The 15659-nt window shown below is 40.1% G+C and overlaps 1 protein-coding gene across 3 annotated transcripts in view; it reads right to left on the bottom strand.

The window, feature by feature from the left end:
• Positions 1-735: 735 nt before the first annotated feature.
• Positions 736-15659, bottom strand: part of gabbr1b (gamma-aminobutyric acid (GABA) B receptor, 1b) — a 250353-nt gene continuing 235429 nt past the window's right edge. For all 3 annotated transcript variants that reach the window (XM_054763969.1, XM_054763968.1, XM_054763970.1), the window contains 3 exons: positions 14741-14869; positions 11842-11985; positions 736-11034 (listed from right to left, as the gene is read on the bottom strand). In XM_054763969.1, the coding sequence (XP_054619944.1) occupies positions 10747-11034; positions 11842-11985; positions 14741-14869 (561 nt within the window). In that variant the 3' untranslated portion in view covers positions 736-10746. The remainder of the gene's footprint in view (positions 11035-11841; positions 11986-14740; positions 14870-15659) is intronic.

The following is a 15659-nucleotide window of genomic DNA, read 5'->3' as shown; positions in this document are numbered from 1 at the left end:
CTTAATGGTGGATTTATCATTATTTGTATTTTTGCCAATTTTATGCTTGAAAATACTTAATTTGGGCAAAAAAATGTGCTTAACTATTTGCTTAAATATCCTTTTTAAAATTTTTACTAATAATATATAGGCTGTACTCAAACACAAAACAGCAATGATTTATTAATTCACATATGTTTGAAATCACTTGAAACCGTGAAAATGGAACCAAGATGTGGCGAGGGACGGCTGTACAGTATGTACTGCATCTCTAGTTCATTCCTTTACAGCAACATCACTGACACCTGGTGGCCAATGTAGAACATCACATATCACAGCGTCTTTGAATGTGACTTCTGAATGCTTTATATTTGTATTTTACTTTATTTAACCATTTTTATCCTTGAAAATGTTTGATTTAGGAAAAAAAATACGTAAAATTGACTCAAATATGCATACTTTAATGACTGTTAATAGGCCGTAGTCAAGAACGAAACAGCATTGGATTAAAAAGGTGAATTATTTGACAGCCCCAATATCCACTCAACAAAAATATAAATGAACACTTTTGTTTTTGCTCCCATTTTTCAGGAGATGAACTTAAAGACCTAAAACCTTTCCCACATACACAATATCACCATTTCTCTCAAATATTGTTGACAAATCTGTGATAGTGAGCACTTCTCCTTTGCTGAGATAACCCATCCCACCTCACAGGTGTGCCATATCAAGATGCTGATTAGACACCATGATTAGTGCACAGGTGTGCCTTAGGGGCTTGGGGGGTGGGGTGGGGGGGGGGGGGGGGTGGGGTGGCACACACGCTGTCTGCCATCTGCCCTGAACAGTGTAAACTGGGATTCATCCATTAAGAGAACACCTCTCCAACGTGCCAGACGCCATGAATGCGAGCATTTGCCCACTCAAGTCGGTTCCGACGACAAACTAGAGTCAGGTCGAGACCCCCGTGAGGACGACGAGCATGCAGATGAGCTTCCCTGAAATGGTTTCTGACAGTTTGTGCCGAAATTCTTTGGTCCTGCAAACCGATTGTTTCAGCAGCTGTCCGGAGTGGCTGGTCTCAGACGACCTTGGAGGTGAACATGCTGGATGTGGAGGTCCTGGGCTGGTGTGGTTACACGCGGTCTGCGGTTGTGAGTCTGGTTGGATGTACTGCCAAATTCTCCGAAACGGCTTCTGGTAGAGAAATGAACATTCAATACACGAGCAACAGCTCTGGTTGACATTCCTGCTGTCAGCATGCCAATTGCATGCTCCGTCAAATCTTTTGATCTGTGGCATTGTGCTGTGTGATACAAATGCACATTTCAGAGTGGCCTTTTATTGTGGGCAGTCTAAGGCACACCTGTGCACTAATCATGGTGTCTTGATATGGCACACCTGTGAGGTGGGACTGATTATCTCAGCAAAGGAGAAGTGCTCACTATCACGGCTTTAAACAGATTTGTCAACAATATTTCAGAGAAATGGTGATGTTGTGTATGTGGAAAAAGTTTTAGATCTTTGCGTTCATCTCATAAAAATGGGAGCAAAAACAAAAGTGTTGCGTTTATGTTTTCGTTGAGTGTATAAAAAAATATATCCATATTTATACAGACTATATATGTTGTGACTGATGGGAACAAAGTGGAACATGAGCCAAACTGCAGTGTATTTGAGGGGAAACCCAACTGTAGCTTTTGAAAGTGAATTCAGCTGACTTCCTCCTCGGCACGGTGTTTCCCCTCAGTATCTGACACACATCACATGACTTGCAGAAGCCACACCCCCCACATCCTGTACTTTCTTCGCACACACACGCTTGAACAGATCCTTCATAAAACGCTGCACATGAAGCAGAGGCCTCACTCCTTGTCAGGATTTGAGTCTTGACTTCCTTTGTCTTCTCATGACAAGACACAGCATTGATCTTCATGTGTGCATCCGTTACTCGAAACTATCAATTCTCATGACTAGCTAGGGAACAATGTCTCCAAAAATCTTCCCCTGGACATTGGACACCCCTTTGCAAGCCCAGGACCTGTGTTTGTGTGGACATTACCGTACATGCCACACATACCTGAATCCTCTGATATGTTCCTTGAGGTCTCGGTTCACATAACCTGAGAGAATCTGATGGATGAGATGAGAAAAATAGTTTGTCCATAAAAACAAGACTATGTACAATGACTCTGCAGTCTCTTTCAACAGAGACCAGTAACGATGTACAAAAATACCTGGCAACCAATTAAACATGGGCAACCCAAATTTTTTTGCACGACATCCGGTAATTGTGTTACAAAGCTGGAATCTCTGGGACTGGTACATAGCACCATCTAATGACATCATGCTAAAGTACATCCATTCATCCATTCACCTTCTTGCGTTTATCTGAGGTTGGGTCGCAGGGGCAGCAGCCTAAGCACGGAAGCCCAGACTTCACTCTCCCCAGCTGCTTCCAGCAGCTCCTCCCGGCGGATCCCGAGGCGTTCGTTCCCGAAGCCAGTTGAGAGACGTAGGCCCTGTCCACACGGAAACGTTCCTGGGAATTTTATTTTGGCGGTTTGAAAAAAAAAATTGCATCCAGCACTGTGTCGGGTTAGTAAATCGTTGAAGTCATTTTTGAGTATCGACAACCAAATGTCAGGAAAACGTCGACTGGGGTGAGTCATGCCAGTCGAAATAGTCCGATATTATGCTGGCTTGTCGTCAAAGCTCATTTCTGGTCACGTGATGGCGATGGGTTGGTGACATCATCATTTGCCTTTCTACATGAAAACGACAAGCCGGTGTTTTCAGATTTTCTCACTCTGGAAGCCGTCTTCTAAAAATACTGTTTCAGGTCACCCAGAACGCAGTTCCCGTGTGGATGAAAGGCTGAAACCATGAAATACTTTACCCTTTTGACCTGAAAACGTTTCCATGTGGATAGCTCCATAGTCTCTCCAATGTGTCCTGGGTCTTCCCTGACGCCTCCTACCGGTCGGACGTGCCCTGAACACCTCCCCAGGGAGGCTTCCTGCCCGAGCCACTTTATTTGGCTCCACTGAACATCGAGGAACAGCGGGTGTAGTCCGAGTTTCTCCCGAATGACAGTGCTTATCACCTTATCTCTAAGGGAGAGCCCCACCCCCCTATGGACAAAACTCATTTGCACCTGTGATCTTGTCCTTTCGGTCACTACCCAAAGCTCATGACCATAGATGAGGGTAGGAAATTAGATTGCCCGGCAAACTGAGAGCTTTGCCCTTCGACTCAGCTCATGGTAAGGTATGGGTATGATAAATGCTTTGCTTTCCATCTGACCGTTTGCTGAAGCTCTCCACTTGACAGACAATGACTGTGCTGCTTAGCACTTAGAAGGTATCGGGAGTCTGTTCTATTGTGTCTTTTTTCCATAACCGGGGGAAGAGAAAGTGTTTGCAACAAGCAGTATGTTTCGTTATGGTGTGATACAAAGTCTTTTTGGTTTTTCCATCCCAAAACCGTAAAAAAATGTGTCCCGTTCGGTCTGCCCTGCATGGGACAACCCTTACGGACTGCAGGTTTGTGGTACATATTGCACTGTGTGTGTGTGTGTGTGTGTGTGTGTGTGTGTGAGAGTGTGTGCCTGATGAAAAGCTCTCCTCGTGCTGTAAGATTCCGTTTCCCACATTGTACATATTTTAAGTGAGGGACAGTCTGCCTAAAAGCGGGTGAACAGGCGAGGCATTCGGTGAAAGTATAGGCATATACTGGCAACTCCCCCTGCCTCCTGAGCCCAACGTTGAGGTGCGGTGCATCTGTTTTTGAACACTTTACCTCTGTAAAGGGACACAGTGAGTGCCTAAAATGAAAGCACCATGCTGCAGATTATGTTCAGTACAGATTATGCATGCTGCAACTATTAACGCTGCAATAAAGTAAAATAATCATCACCTTGTTCAAACTCTTACTGTAGAACTTGCACCTTCCTAAAGGGAAATACTGCACTGTGCAACACTCGTATGCTTTGTCGCTGACAACACAAAGCTCACACAGCTTATAGTACAATGTACTGACCTACATTGGCTTGCTTTTGTAATTTAATATCATTTAACAATAAAAATAAATAATAAAGAGAGAATTTTGAGAGAAAAAAGGGCTGAGACCATAGTCCAAATGCCGAGGTATGGAGCCCACCGTGGGTAACCTCTACCACTGCACCCCCAGCATATGCAGGGGAAAGCGTGGTTGCATTTGTGTTGCTATAGTAACTGCAACGCAGCACATGCTATACATCCACGTAACAGGAGAAATGCCAACTAAAAGCTCAACAAAACCAACGTTACAAAAACCGGAGACAATTCAAACCACAAGCACTTAAATGGGCAAATTTTGAAATGAAGCTAACCAAGACCAAGCATGGTCATGAATAGTTCCATAACATGAAGCAGTAATGCGAGGTTGCCACATTGTGATTTTTTTTTCTCTGAATATTTTGACTTTATTCTCAGAATATTATAACTTTTTCCCAACCAAAATTTCCAAAAATTACACATTTATTTTGTTTTGACTGTTGCTCATATTACAACTTTTTTTTTTTTAATTGATGTTTTCTTTAATATTTCAACTCTAAAATTCGGACTAGTTACTTTTTTTCTTGTTACAATACAGCTTTTTTCTCTTAATATTTTGACTTTATCCTTGTAAAATTACAGTTTTTTCCATTTCTGCTGCTGTTTTTTTAAATTTGACAATTACTTAAACTTTCTTCTTGTAAATTTTCCTCTCATAATGACGTTTCAGTTTGAGTTGGACCTTCTGGAACAACGCTAATGACACTAACCAAGGTTCCACTGGGTATTTTTTCCTGCCTTCCTGTGCTTGTTCCTTCTTCCTACCATTGCCATTACATTTATGAGAATTATATAATATTATGAGGAAAAATTATGTAACTTTAGTTGTATACAGTTCAAATATATAAAAGAAAAAACTTTTTAAGCTGTAATATTATGACAAACAAAATAAAGTTGGAAGTTTTGGAAATTAGGATGTGGAAAAAGTTATGTTACCGGAATAAAGTCAAAATATTATGGGAACAAAGTCATAATTACGAGAAGAACATTTACAAGAAGAAAATTGAAATAGTTATACAAAAAAAAGCTATCATTTTACAAGAATAAAATTAAAATATTAAGAGAAAAAAGTCTCAATTTTTCAAGAATCAACATGTAATATTCTGAAGAAAAATAATGTAATTTTAGTAGCATGCTACTATAATATTTCAACTCTATAGAGATAAAATATGAAAGAAAGCTATTTTTTTAATCGTAAAATTATGAGAAAAAAGTTGTCATTTTTGGAAGATTTGGTTGGGGGAAGAGCCATAATTATTATGGAAATAAAATCATAATTGCAATTAGAAGATTTCCTGGAAGAAAGTTGACAGTTGGAAAATGCAAAAGAACTAAACAAAACAAAAAAACAGCAAAAATGGTGGAAAAGAAAAAAGGCCAAGACAAAGTAAAGTATTAATAATGCGCCAACATCACAAAGCTGAGATGCAGTTTATTCTTAAAATATATCGAACTTCTTAGCATATCTACACGTGTTGATTTACAAAATATCAAAGTGGCAAAGTTGCATCCTTTCATTTTTTTGGAAAACGTTTGGACACCCCTGTTTTAGCCTGTATTGACCTACATTGGATGTATTTTAGCGTCTTTAACGTCCAAAATATGTGAAACCATTTAGACACCCATGCGTTAGAGTTTGTGTGTAACATTATAAAATGACAGCAGTGTAAGGTCGATAGTGTAGTCTGGGTGTTTGGTGATTTTTTAGCCAGGATGTAATTTACTTAGTGCTAAGCAATCAACCTAAAAGGGTGTTTTCACACGAAGAACTCAAACATACAGTCGGATGCAGCGGTAAAGCCAGAATGCCATAATTATGCCGCAGAGTGACGGGAAACCGATCTGCTTCATGAAATCTCATCCCGCACCACACATTTAATCAGGTTTCACTCAAGCATTACTCATCCAATGGATTGCTCGTCACCAAATGGTTTGCAGCAGTCTTCCTAGTTTTTGGTGCAGTCTTTCTTGTTGGCGTTCCGTTTCAGAGTTGGACAGGCGTATCTCGATTGGTTATATAACAACAGACAGCTGTGGATGGGTTGATTGTGAGGTGAAAACATATACAGGCTGTCCTTTACTTTTGGATTTATCGCGGAATCGCTCTTTCGCTGATTTTTTTGTGTGTAATTTTGCCCTTTTTTTGAACAGCGTATGAACGCGCATTGTGTTCTGGGTCCTTGTGGTGTATTAGTGATCTATCTGTGCTCTGTTGTACATGTCTGTTACTGTATTTACTGCTGCTACCAGTAGAGGGTGTAGTACACTCATGTTGATACTGTCCACTTCATCTCAGTTTGTATAGAGCCACAACAGCCATGATGGGCTAAGGCAGAACCCGCCCATTGTGTTCTGCATTCTGATTGGCTGTAGATCATTGTCAATCAATCATACATGCTGAATGAAGGCAGAAGTTACGCGGCTGTAGGGCGCCTGAGATATTGTAAATGAATCTTCTTCGGCTAAAGATATAAAAACAGATAAAAAGAGGTAGCGAAGAATGCACGTAATAGGACGCAACTATTCCGCCTCTAAAGCCTTCTGAAAAAACCTCCAAAAACTGCCAACAATGCTCCATTTACATAATGTGACCTACATATTAACCAAGCCACGGCGGCATTGTTATTATTATTATGACCGTTGTTACGCAGAAGAACTACGTTACTGCCGTAGTGACACCTCACCACACCACACCGGCTAGCTACTAGCTGGCTAGCGACTAGATTCATCCCACACTCACTCACAATGCCTCAGGCCACGACGTTTTGGCGTCCAAAACTGCCTGCTGGCTTTACAAAGCAGTGGAATAATGTACGGCCATTCAATGGCAAACGAGACGAGGAAGGGAGTCGTATTGGTGCTGAAAAGCCTTTTCAATACTTCTGAATGTCATCAGAAAAAAAGTCAACGATCCAGTTCGACACCTAGCCGAAGGCTCGCCTAGGACAGCTGTCGCTCTCCGAATGTATAATATCAGACTGGCGTCACATTGGAGACGGATCAATGTGAAAAATACATGCAGCAAGTACATGGCGTGACACCAGTGTGTGCGGTAGTAAAGCCCTGACTCCATTCCGTGTATGTTCTGCCTGAGTATGTTTGGGCCTTAGAGGTTAGGGCGAGGGGCGAGGGCCTGGGGTTTAGGGTTAGGGTTAAGCCTTGCCCCAAGCTTGCATGGAAGGCAGTGATCAGATCTATAACAACGTGGGAAATGGACTCAAGAGAGTTTAAAACAAGAGTAAGGAACAAGTGGGGGTTTGACTCCCCCGTAATCTACTCTTAAATGACTGTGGTAATAAATGATGAAAAAGCAACAGTCATGCTCAGAGGCTTAACAGGTGGAGTCACTAAATGCATGTGAAGAAGACAAACTACAAAGGAATCCGATGAAGCACAAGCTTGGATGGGAATGACATGACTTGGTAATCAGATGATGAGGGCTGACACTGAATCATCTCTTTTGGCAGTCAGCTGACCTGCCTCGAGCTAAAAGTGACTGGTTGGGTCACGAAAAAGATGAATTTGCTTAACTACTGCAGTATCGTGGAGCCTTTGATTGCTTTAAAACACAACGGGTGTCCAAACGTTTTCCAGTGAGGGCCACATAGAAAAAAATGAAAGGATGCAACACATGCACTGTAGATATGCTAAGAAGTTATTTATATTTCAAGAAAAAAATGCATCTCAGCTTTGTCATACAGGTGAAAAAGCCTATTATTAATATCAACTTCAGTCTTTGCTCTTTTGTCCACATTTTGGCTGTTGTTGTTTTTACCCCTAATATTTCAACAATCGTCAGACATTTTCTTCTTGTAATATTATGACTTTATTCTCGTAAAACCACAGCTGATTTTTTCATTCCTGCTGTTTTTTTTGTTTTAATATTCCAACCATTTCAAGTTTCTTTTTGTAAACGTTCTTCTCATAATTCTGACCTTATCCCCAGAATATTTTTACTTTATCCCTGGAACATTGCAACTTTTTCCGCAACCTAATTTTCTGAAAATGTATTTTATACGTATTTTAATCTTACAACTTTAAAAAAACTATGTTTTTTTCTTTTCAACTTTAAGCAACTAAAATTATGCTATTTTTCCTCATAATATTTTGATGTTATTCTTGTAAACTTTTTCTCATTAGATTACAACTTTTTTCTCTTATACTTTGACATCATTCTTATAAAATTACTGCAGATTTTTTTCATTTTTGCTGTTTTCATTAGTTTTCTTAAATTATCCTTTTAGAATGTACTGCAGGCCTATAAAAAAAACAGCCGCGGGCCACAAATTTTGCCGCACTTTGGACACCCCCGGTGTAATGGTATGCCATAATTACGTTTCGGTACACAATTTGGTAAGTACAAACTGCTGGCAATGACAATTTTTGTGCATTAAAGATGCAAAAGCCAAGCTGATGTTGGTCAAAACATCGTCATCATTGCTTTGTGCAAGAGACGACGGAGTAAATTAGTGTAGTATTTAACAATAAGAATTTATTCAATTTTTACAACTAGCCAAGAGCCAATGAAAAATAAGCTGTAGGCCGAAAATGTCCATCGGCTGCCATTACTACCGCTAGCCAAACACTGACCACTGTATTTGTATCGACTAGACGGCTGATGCAAGAAACACTTCCTGTCCTTCACTTATGATGTTTACCGTGTGAGAGAAGGTTAAATACATCGATGGAGCGCTAGGGTGTGTAGGATTGTAGCATCCACCACAGGCATTTGCAATCTATGTTGTCTACGAATATTTCTCATGTAGAGAATGAATGATAAGAATGATAACACACGTAATACGGAAGCGGCAGTGCGTGACGATTGAAAGTGTACATTAAGTGCTTTACGCACGCTGTAAACCTTGCAATCCTACCTACCTCGGTGTTCCCAGCGTCACTCTGCGGTGCTTTTTTCCCATCGGAGTTGAACAGCGGTGGTGGTGTTAATGTCCCAGAAGAAGCTGTACTCGTCCAATGAAGTTCATTTGGTCTATCATTCATACACAGTTCTTTTTTACACACCAAAGTTGGCTAGTTTTTCATACCTGACAGTTTGGACTGCTCATTCGCAGTCTTCTTCAGAGTGGTCACGTGATGTTCCTGTGGCATGTCTTGTGAGCTGATTGATATAGATTTTGTCGCTGTCTTCCTGCCAGTGAAGGCAGGGCGACAGCGCCATCTGACCTCTTTTGGACCACATCCCCGATGTGAGAGAGTAAGACGAGGGGGCCTTTTTGCCCTCTGGCGGTCAGGGACCCTTGGAATTGTCCTGACTTTTCCCGTTTATACAGCACCCTTGGCCAATAGCACTCATCATAAAATAAATAACATTTATAATTAATCCATGTGATCGGTATCGGTTTTGGCCGATTTCACTCATGGATGATCGGCAGTGGAAACAGCATAAAACCCTACTTGGAGCATCGCTAGTTAAAACCAAGATAAGCTAAATCATAGTGAGCTGAAGCAAGCGGCGAGCCAGACACCCCCACGCCATCTTGAATAAGAATTCAAGGTTCAATGGAAGGTGCCTAGTTCCTACCCTAACTTATCTGAGCTGTGGTCCTCCGGTGCTAACTTAGCGCATTCAGCCGTTGTTCTGTTAGGTGGTCCGGACAGTTCGAGCATCAGATCTTTTTTTTTTAAATCTCTCAGACAGTTTTTCTAAGAGGTAACCCCAAAACAGCAACTTTAGATGACACGCAGGGAGGTGTCTGACATGCCCAGCGAACAGTATTTGATGTTTAGCAAAAAGGACACTGACTCTAGCCTCGTTCGTAATACGGTAGAGGTACGCTACTTTGGGTTTTCTTTTCAGGCATTATTACTGGAAAACATCGACCTTGGAGACCAACCGTTTCGTTTAGATCACGTCTTGCATGCACAGACAGCCCTAGGGACTGCTCTTGAGTTGAATAGTTGGATCTTGGTTCCAATGTTGATCAAGGTGGAACACCAGATACAATCTAATTAGATAAAAGCAGCGAGGGCTGTTTTGTGGACTGACCTGTGGTCACACGAGCCAACATCGTCATGCATTTCCAGTCACAATTTTTGCCGTGTCTTGTGGTTGACGGAACCCAACTTGAGTCGCGGCCTCTGCAACCAATCGGTCCGTCATCCGCTGGGGGCAACGTAGTGTTGGGGGTCTTCAGTGCAATATCCTCAGCAAATTCTTTCAACAATTGCCTGACTCTATTGAAATGATTGTGTTTGTACGTAGAAGCTGGAGACATTGTTAAATACATCACTGTAACACTTCGATATGCTGTAGTATTGCACGATCCGCCACAGACATTTAGGATCTATGCTGTCTATGAATGAAGGAGTGAGTGCTTGATAATTTCAGTGAATTCCCAGTGCTACATCTTCAAGCTTTCATGACATTATGAACTGAATAGTTGTGGGAGCGGAAAGACTGAAAGACTCGACAGCATCACTATCCTTAAGAGAGGTAAACTCAGCAAACGGTCAGTTTGGAGTCATTTTTTCCACATCACTAGGATGCCAGATTGTAACAAAATGCATGTACACATCTTTTTAACGTATTCTCGTCCTTCAAACATTTACTGGACGATCTTTTAAAAGTGTCCTACCTTATTCTGTCCATCCACAAGTACAATAAATGTCACGACAGCCTTCACGCTCCGAGTGGTTCCCTCAGTTCAATTCACTTATAGAGCATCTGCAGCCGGCTGGTATGACAGTTATTGCGGCCAATTTTGTTTTCAGGCTGATAGAGGCTGGACGAGTTGCCAAAGGATGGCGTGACCGCGTGCAGATCAGATGCGGGTGCTGGGTAACCTGGAGGATGGGCCAAAGATCTGGGGTTGGTCTGGGGGATGGTGAGCGGAGGGGTGCTGTGGTTTTGATTCGTGACAGTGGATGGCCTTCTTCTTGACCGCAGGGCCTGTCGCTCAGAGAGCTGGTTCCTCAGCTCGGATACGCGTTCTTCTTTCTGAGGGCACACAAAAAAACAAACACAAAGTCTCTTAATGACAACGCGTTTCATTCAAAACTCCTTAAACTCCTTCTCTACAACACTCTGCTGTTTTTAAGGACCTACTGGAAAAATGCTATTCAAAAATCCTTGCACTCTGTTAATTCTAGTCAAAGATTCCTCCATATGATCTTGACAGTTTTTAAGAATCGGCAGCGAAAACCCTGGTCAAAGATCCTCTATACGAAAAAAATACTGTTTTAAAGTGCCACCCAGGGGCCATTTGCAGCCCGCGGCTGTGCTTTTATTGGCCCTGCCACATTCTAAAAATCTAATTCAACAACAAAACAAAAAAATAACTGCAAAAATTAAAAAATCAGCAGTAATTTTTTACCAGAATACAGTCAAAACATTAAGAGAAAAATTTTGTAATTTAGCGAGAAAAAGTCGTAATTTTACGAGAATAACATCATAAATATTATGAGTAAAAATAACGTCATTTTAATAGCGTTAAGTTTAAATATTTAAGAAAAAAGTAGTAATATTATGAAAAACAAAAACAAATAAAGTTGTAATTTTTGGACAATTAGGTTGCGGAAAAAGTTATAATGTCGCAAGACTAAAGTCATAATTACGAGGAGAAAATTTACAAGAAGAAAGGTGAAAAAGATGGAAAATTTAAAAAAAAACAACAACAGCAGCAGAAATGGAAAAAAAGGTGCAATTTCACGGAAATAAAGTCCAAATATTAAGCGAAAAAAGTTGTATTCTGAGGACAAGTCGCAATTTTACGACTGAAAAACCCCAAATGAAAGTACGTCTCACTTCTTGAATGATCTTCTGGAGCTCCTTGTTCTCCCTCTCCAACTGTCTGGATTTCTCTTCATCGTTGTTGTTCATGGACGAGCCAGTCTTCATGGTCTCTTGGGCGTCTGACTGCCACTCACCTCTGGTGATCAGACGTCGCATCTACAAAAAGAACAACAAAAAAGGATGCACGTTGTCCTTTGATTGGAATAAAGAGACAGAGACTAGTGTTTAATAAAGGATTGTAAGTTGTTTAAATTACAGGTATATGATAATATTGATAATAATAATAAATTACAACAAGGCCTTTGCACAACCGATGGATGGGTCTTAGTACTTGAGCCCTAATAAATAAATATCAGTTTGGTAAAGAATTTAATAATATGGAAACCAGACGGGAGAAAAATAATATACAACAACACATATGATAATATAGCATAAAATAAAATGAGAAGCAGGAACTAACTGGTTGCCTGGTTGCCATACGCCGTCTAATACGGACCTGGACCTATTGTCCAGAAGTTATTTAGGTATTTTAGTTTTCACGGGCGTATCTATTTTAGACTTCACGGTACTGGTTGATCATCTTAGGAAATCCACTGACCAATTGCGTGTGAGTTAAGCTGCTACTCAGCCAATCAGATCAGTGCTTTGGTGCCAAACATTGTGATCCTCAACACAACCGAGACAGATGAAAGAGAGGCAAGGCAAAGCGAGTGACACGGAAGAATGAGTGAGACATGCAAGGAAAGAAGATAGAAACGAGTGTTAGATAAGGATAAAGAGGACAGCGAGACCGATGACAGTTATGGGGAAACACCAGAGATATGAACCCATATCCGTTTTTGGCCTGCAGCTTGTATTTTTTGGGGGTCAGTGCAGGACTGGACATTAGTTCGAGGACATTTTCTGGATCTGGACCTATTTGGATTTGAGTTGAATACACCTGGTCGAGGGTGAGGGTTCGGGTAGGAGTTCTAAACGTTTTTCCAGCAAGGACCACATTGTGAAAAATGAAAGATGCAACTTTGCCACTGCAATATTTTGTCAAGTATGCTGAGAAGTTATTTATAGTTCAAGAAAAAAACTGCATCTCAGCTTTGTGATATAGTTGGAAAAGCCTATTATTAATATCAACCTCACTCTTTGCTCTTTTTCATTTTGGATATTGTTTTTTCCCAAATATTTTAGCTTTCTTAAATCATCTCTGTAAATTTTCTTCTTGTATATTATGCCTTTATTCCCATAATATTATGCCTTTATTCTCATCATATTTTGACTTTATTTCCATAATATTTTGACTTTATTCCCATAATATTATGCCGTTATTCCCATAATATTATGCCGTTATTCCCATAATATTATGCCGTTATTCCCATAATATTATGCCTTTATTCCCATAATATTATGCCTTTATTCCCATAATATTATGCCTTTATTCTCATCATATTTTGACTTTATTTCCATAATATTTTGACTTTATTCCCATAATATTATGCCGTTATTCCCATAATATTATGCCTTTATTCCCATAATATTTTGACTTTATTCCCATAATATTATGCCTTTATTCTCATCATATTTTGACTTTATTTCCATAATATTTTGACTTTATTCCCATAATATTATGCCGTTATTCCCATAATATTACGCCTTTATTCTCATCATATTTTGACTTTATTCCCATAATATTATGCCGTTATTCCCATAATATTTTTACTTTATTCCCATAATATTATGCCTTTATTCCCATAATATTATGCCGTTATTCCCATAATATTTTGACTTTATTCCCATAATATTTTTACTTTATTCCCATAATATTATGCCTTTATTCCCATAATATTATGACTTTATTCCCATAATATTATGCCGTTATTCCCATAATATTTTGACTTTATTCCCATAATATTTTTACTATATTCCCATAGTACATTTTTTCTTTTTCTTTTTCCCAACCTCATAAAAAAAATTACAAATTTATTTTCTTTTGTTTGCTTCTCATAATAATACGACTTTTAAAAAATAACATATTTTTGTATTTCAACTCGTAATTATGACTTTATTCCCATTACATTTTGACTTCTCCGTCTTCTCGTACCATTATAATTTGCAATTTTATAGTCATAATATGACGAGAAGAAAATTTAGGCAGAAAGATGACACATTTGGAAAATGAAAAGGGGTATAATGAGGGTTTTTCACCTATATGACAAAGCTGAGATGCACTTTGTTCTTGAAATATAAATAACTTCTTAGCATATCTACATGTGTTGATTTAAAAAATATTAAAGTGGCAAAGTTGCTTCCTTTCATTTTTCACTACATTTGGACACCCCTGATTTAGGCAAAAAATATGTAAAATTTAAATATGCATATTTTTGTCTAATAATTGGTTTTATTCAACCACAAAACAGCAAGATTTATTATTTCATGCATTTTTGAAAAAATGTGATGGAGTGAAGCCTGCAAAATTGTAAGCGCAATGTGGCGAGGGATGACGGTGCAGTGCTGGCTTTCTTGAGTTGCTTTTGTGGACATTCTGCTCTACGTGGACGTCTTTTTGTTCGCTTGCTTCTCTGCCTCCGCTCTTGGGATCCAACCAGTGACAAATTGCGACAAGCGGACAAGAGTTATCGTTCAGCAACTGGAGAGCAGCCAAACTGTCCCCGCGGACGTATCATTCAAACATGTCAGAAAGGAAAGATGAATACACACCACGGCTGACAAAAGGGAGCAGAGTTGGACAAGAATCAGTGCTGACACGGCAAGGCAGGGCCAATCTGCAAGTCATTATGTGATACATTACAGCAGCTCAGATAACTCTGGGCACTGATGAAGGGCCATTTATGAATGCAGCACTCGGACTTTTCATCTGCACGGAAGACGCGACGGGACAACAGTCACCTGCTTTTACCTTGGGAACGAACAGAACCACCAGGGTGATGTAGACTGAGAAGACAATGGCCAGGGAGGCGAAGGCGAAGGCGGCGTCCTGCTGAGAAGACAGGATCATGGTGACGGGGGCTGTGATCAAACACAGCACCTGCGGAAAATAGATGGATAGAAATACGCTTAGGCACAAGGTGACACGATACCCCCATGTGGCCTGCTTTGGATAGACATGCGATCAAATGTGGAGAGAATATCTGATAAGCAGACACAGAGGATACACAACACCGCCAATGCCGACCTCCTCAGACCCCCTACATAAACATAAACCCCAATAAGCACACAATGAAACATTTTGCTAGGAAGGAAGCGGACGTCAGCTCGCCCGTCTATGATGTCATCAGAGGTTGACTGTGTAGTTCTTTGCTAACTAGCACAGTTATGCCACAAGTCTCACAAATGTTAAGGCAAAGCACCTTTTTATCATTTTGCAATGATAATTTCACATGCAGAAAACAATTCTAAATGCATATAAATGGTGCACGAAAGGGATAAATGACCATTTAAGCTTACTTTTACCTTCATTGAAGACGTGATGGTTGCCAGCGACACAATGTGGCAGTGAGATCAACACCTTGGGGTTTTGCTATGAGTTATTTCTTGAATTCAACAGTATTTCTCACCTTCTTTATCAAAATGCTGCCACTTGCAATTTTCTTTGGCTGCCTTTTGGCTTACTTTGCAGCCGCGATCAAAAGAAAAGCAGAGACTTGAGGTGAGAAACACTATTGAATTCAAGAAATAACTCATGGCAAAACAGGAAGGTGGTGTCTGTGTTGATCTCGCCGCCGCATCGTGTCTTTGGCAACAATCACGTCTTCAGTGAAGGTAAAAGTTAGCTTAAATGTTCATTTATCTCTTTCATTCATCATTTACATGCATTT

Source organism: Dunckerocampus dactyliophorus, chromosome 20 (genome assembly GCF_027744805.1).
Source record: "Dunckerocampus dactyliophorus isolate RoL2022-P2 chromosome 20, RoL_Ddac_1.1, whole genome shotgun sequence".
In the NCBI taxonomy this organism is placed as follows: domain Eukaryota; kingdom Metazoa; phylum Chordata; class Actinopteri; order Syngnathiformes; family Syngnathidae; genus Dunckerocampus; species Dunckerocampus dactyliophorus.
The sequence above is the reverse complement of the archived record's forward strand: the minus strand, read 5'-3'. Positions and strand labels throughout refer to the sequence as shown.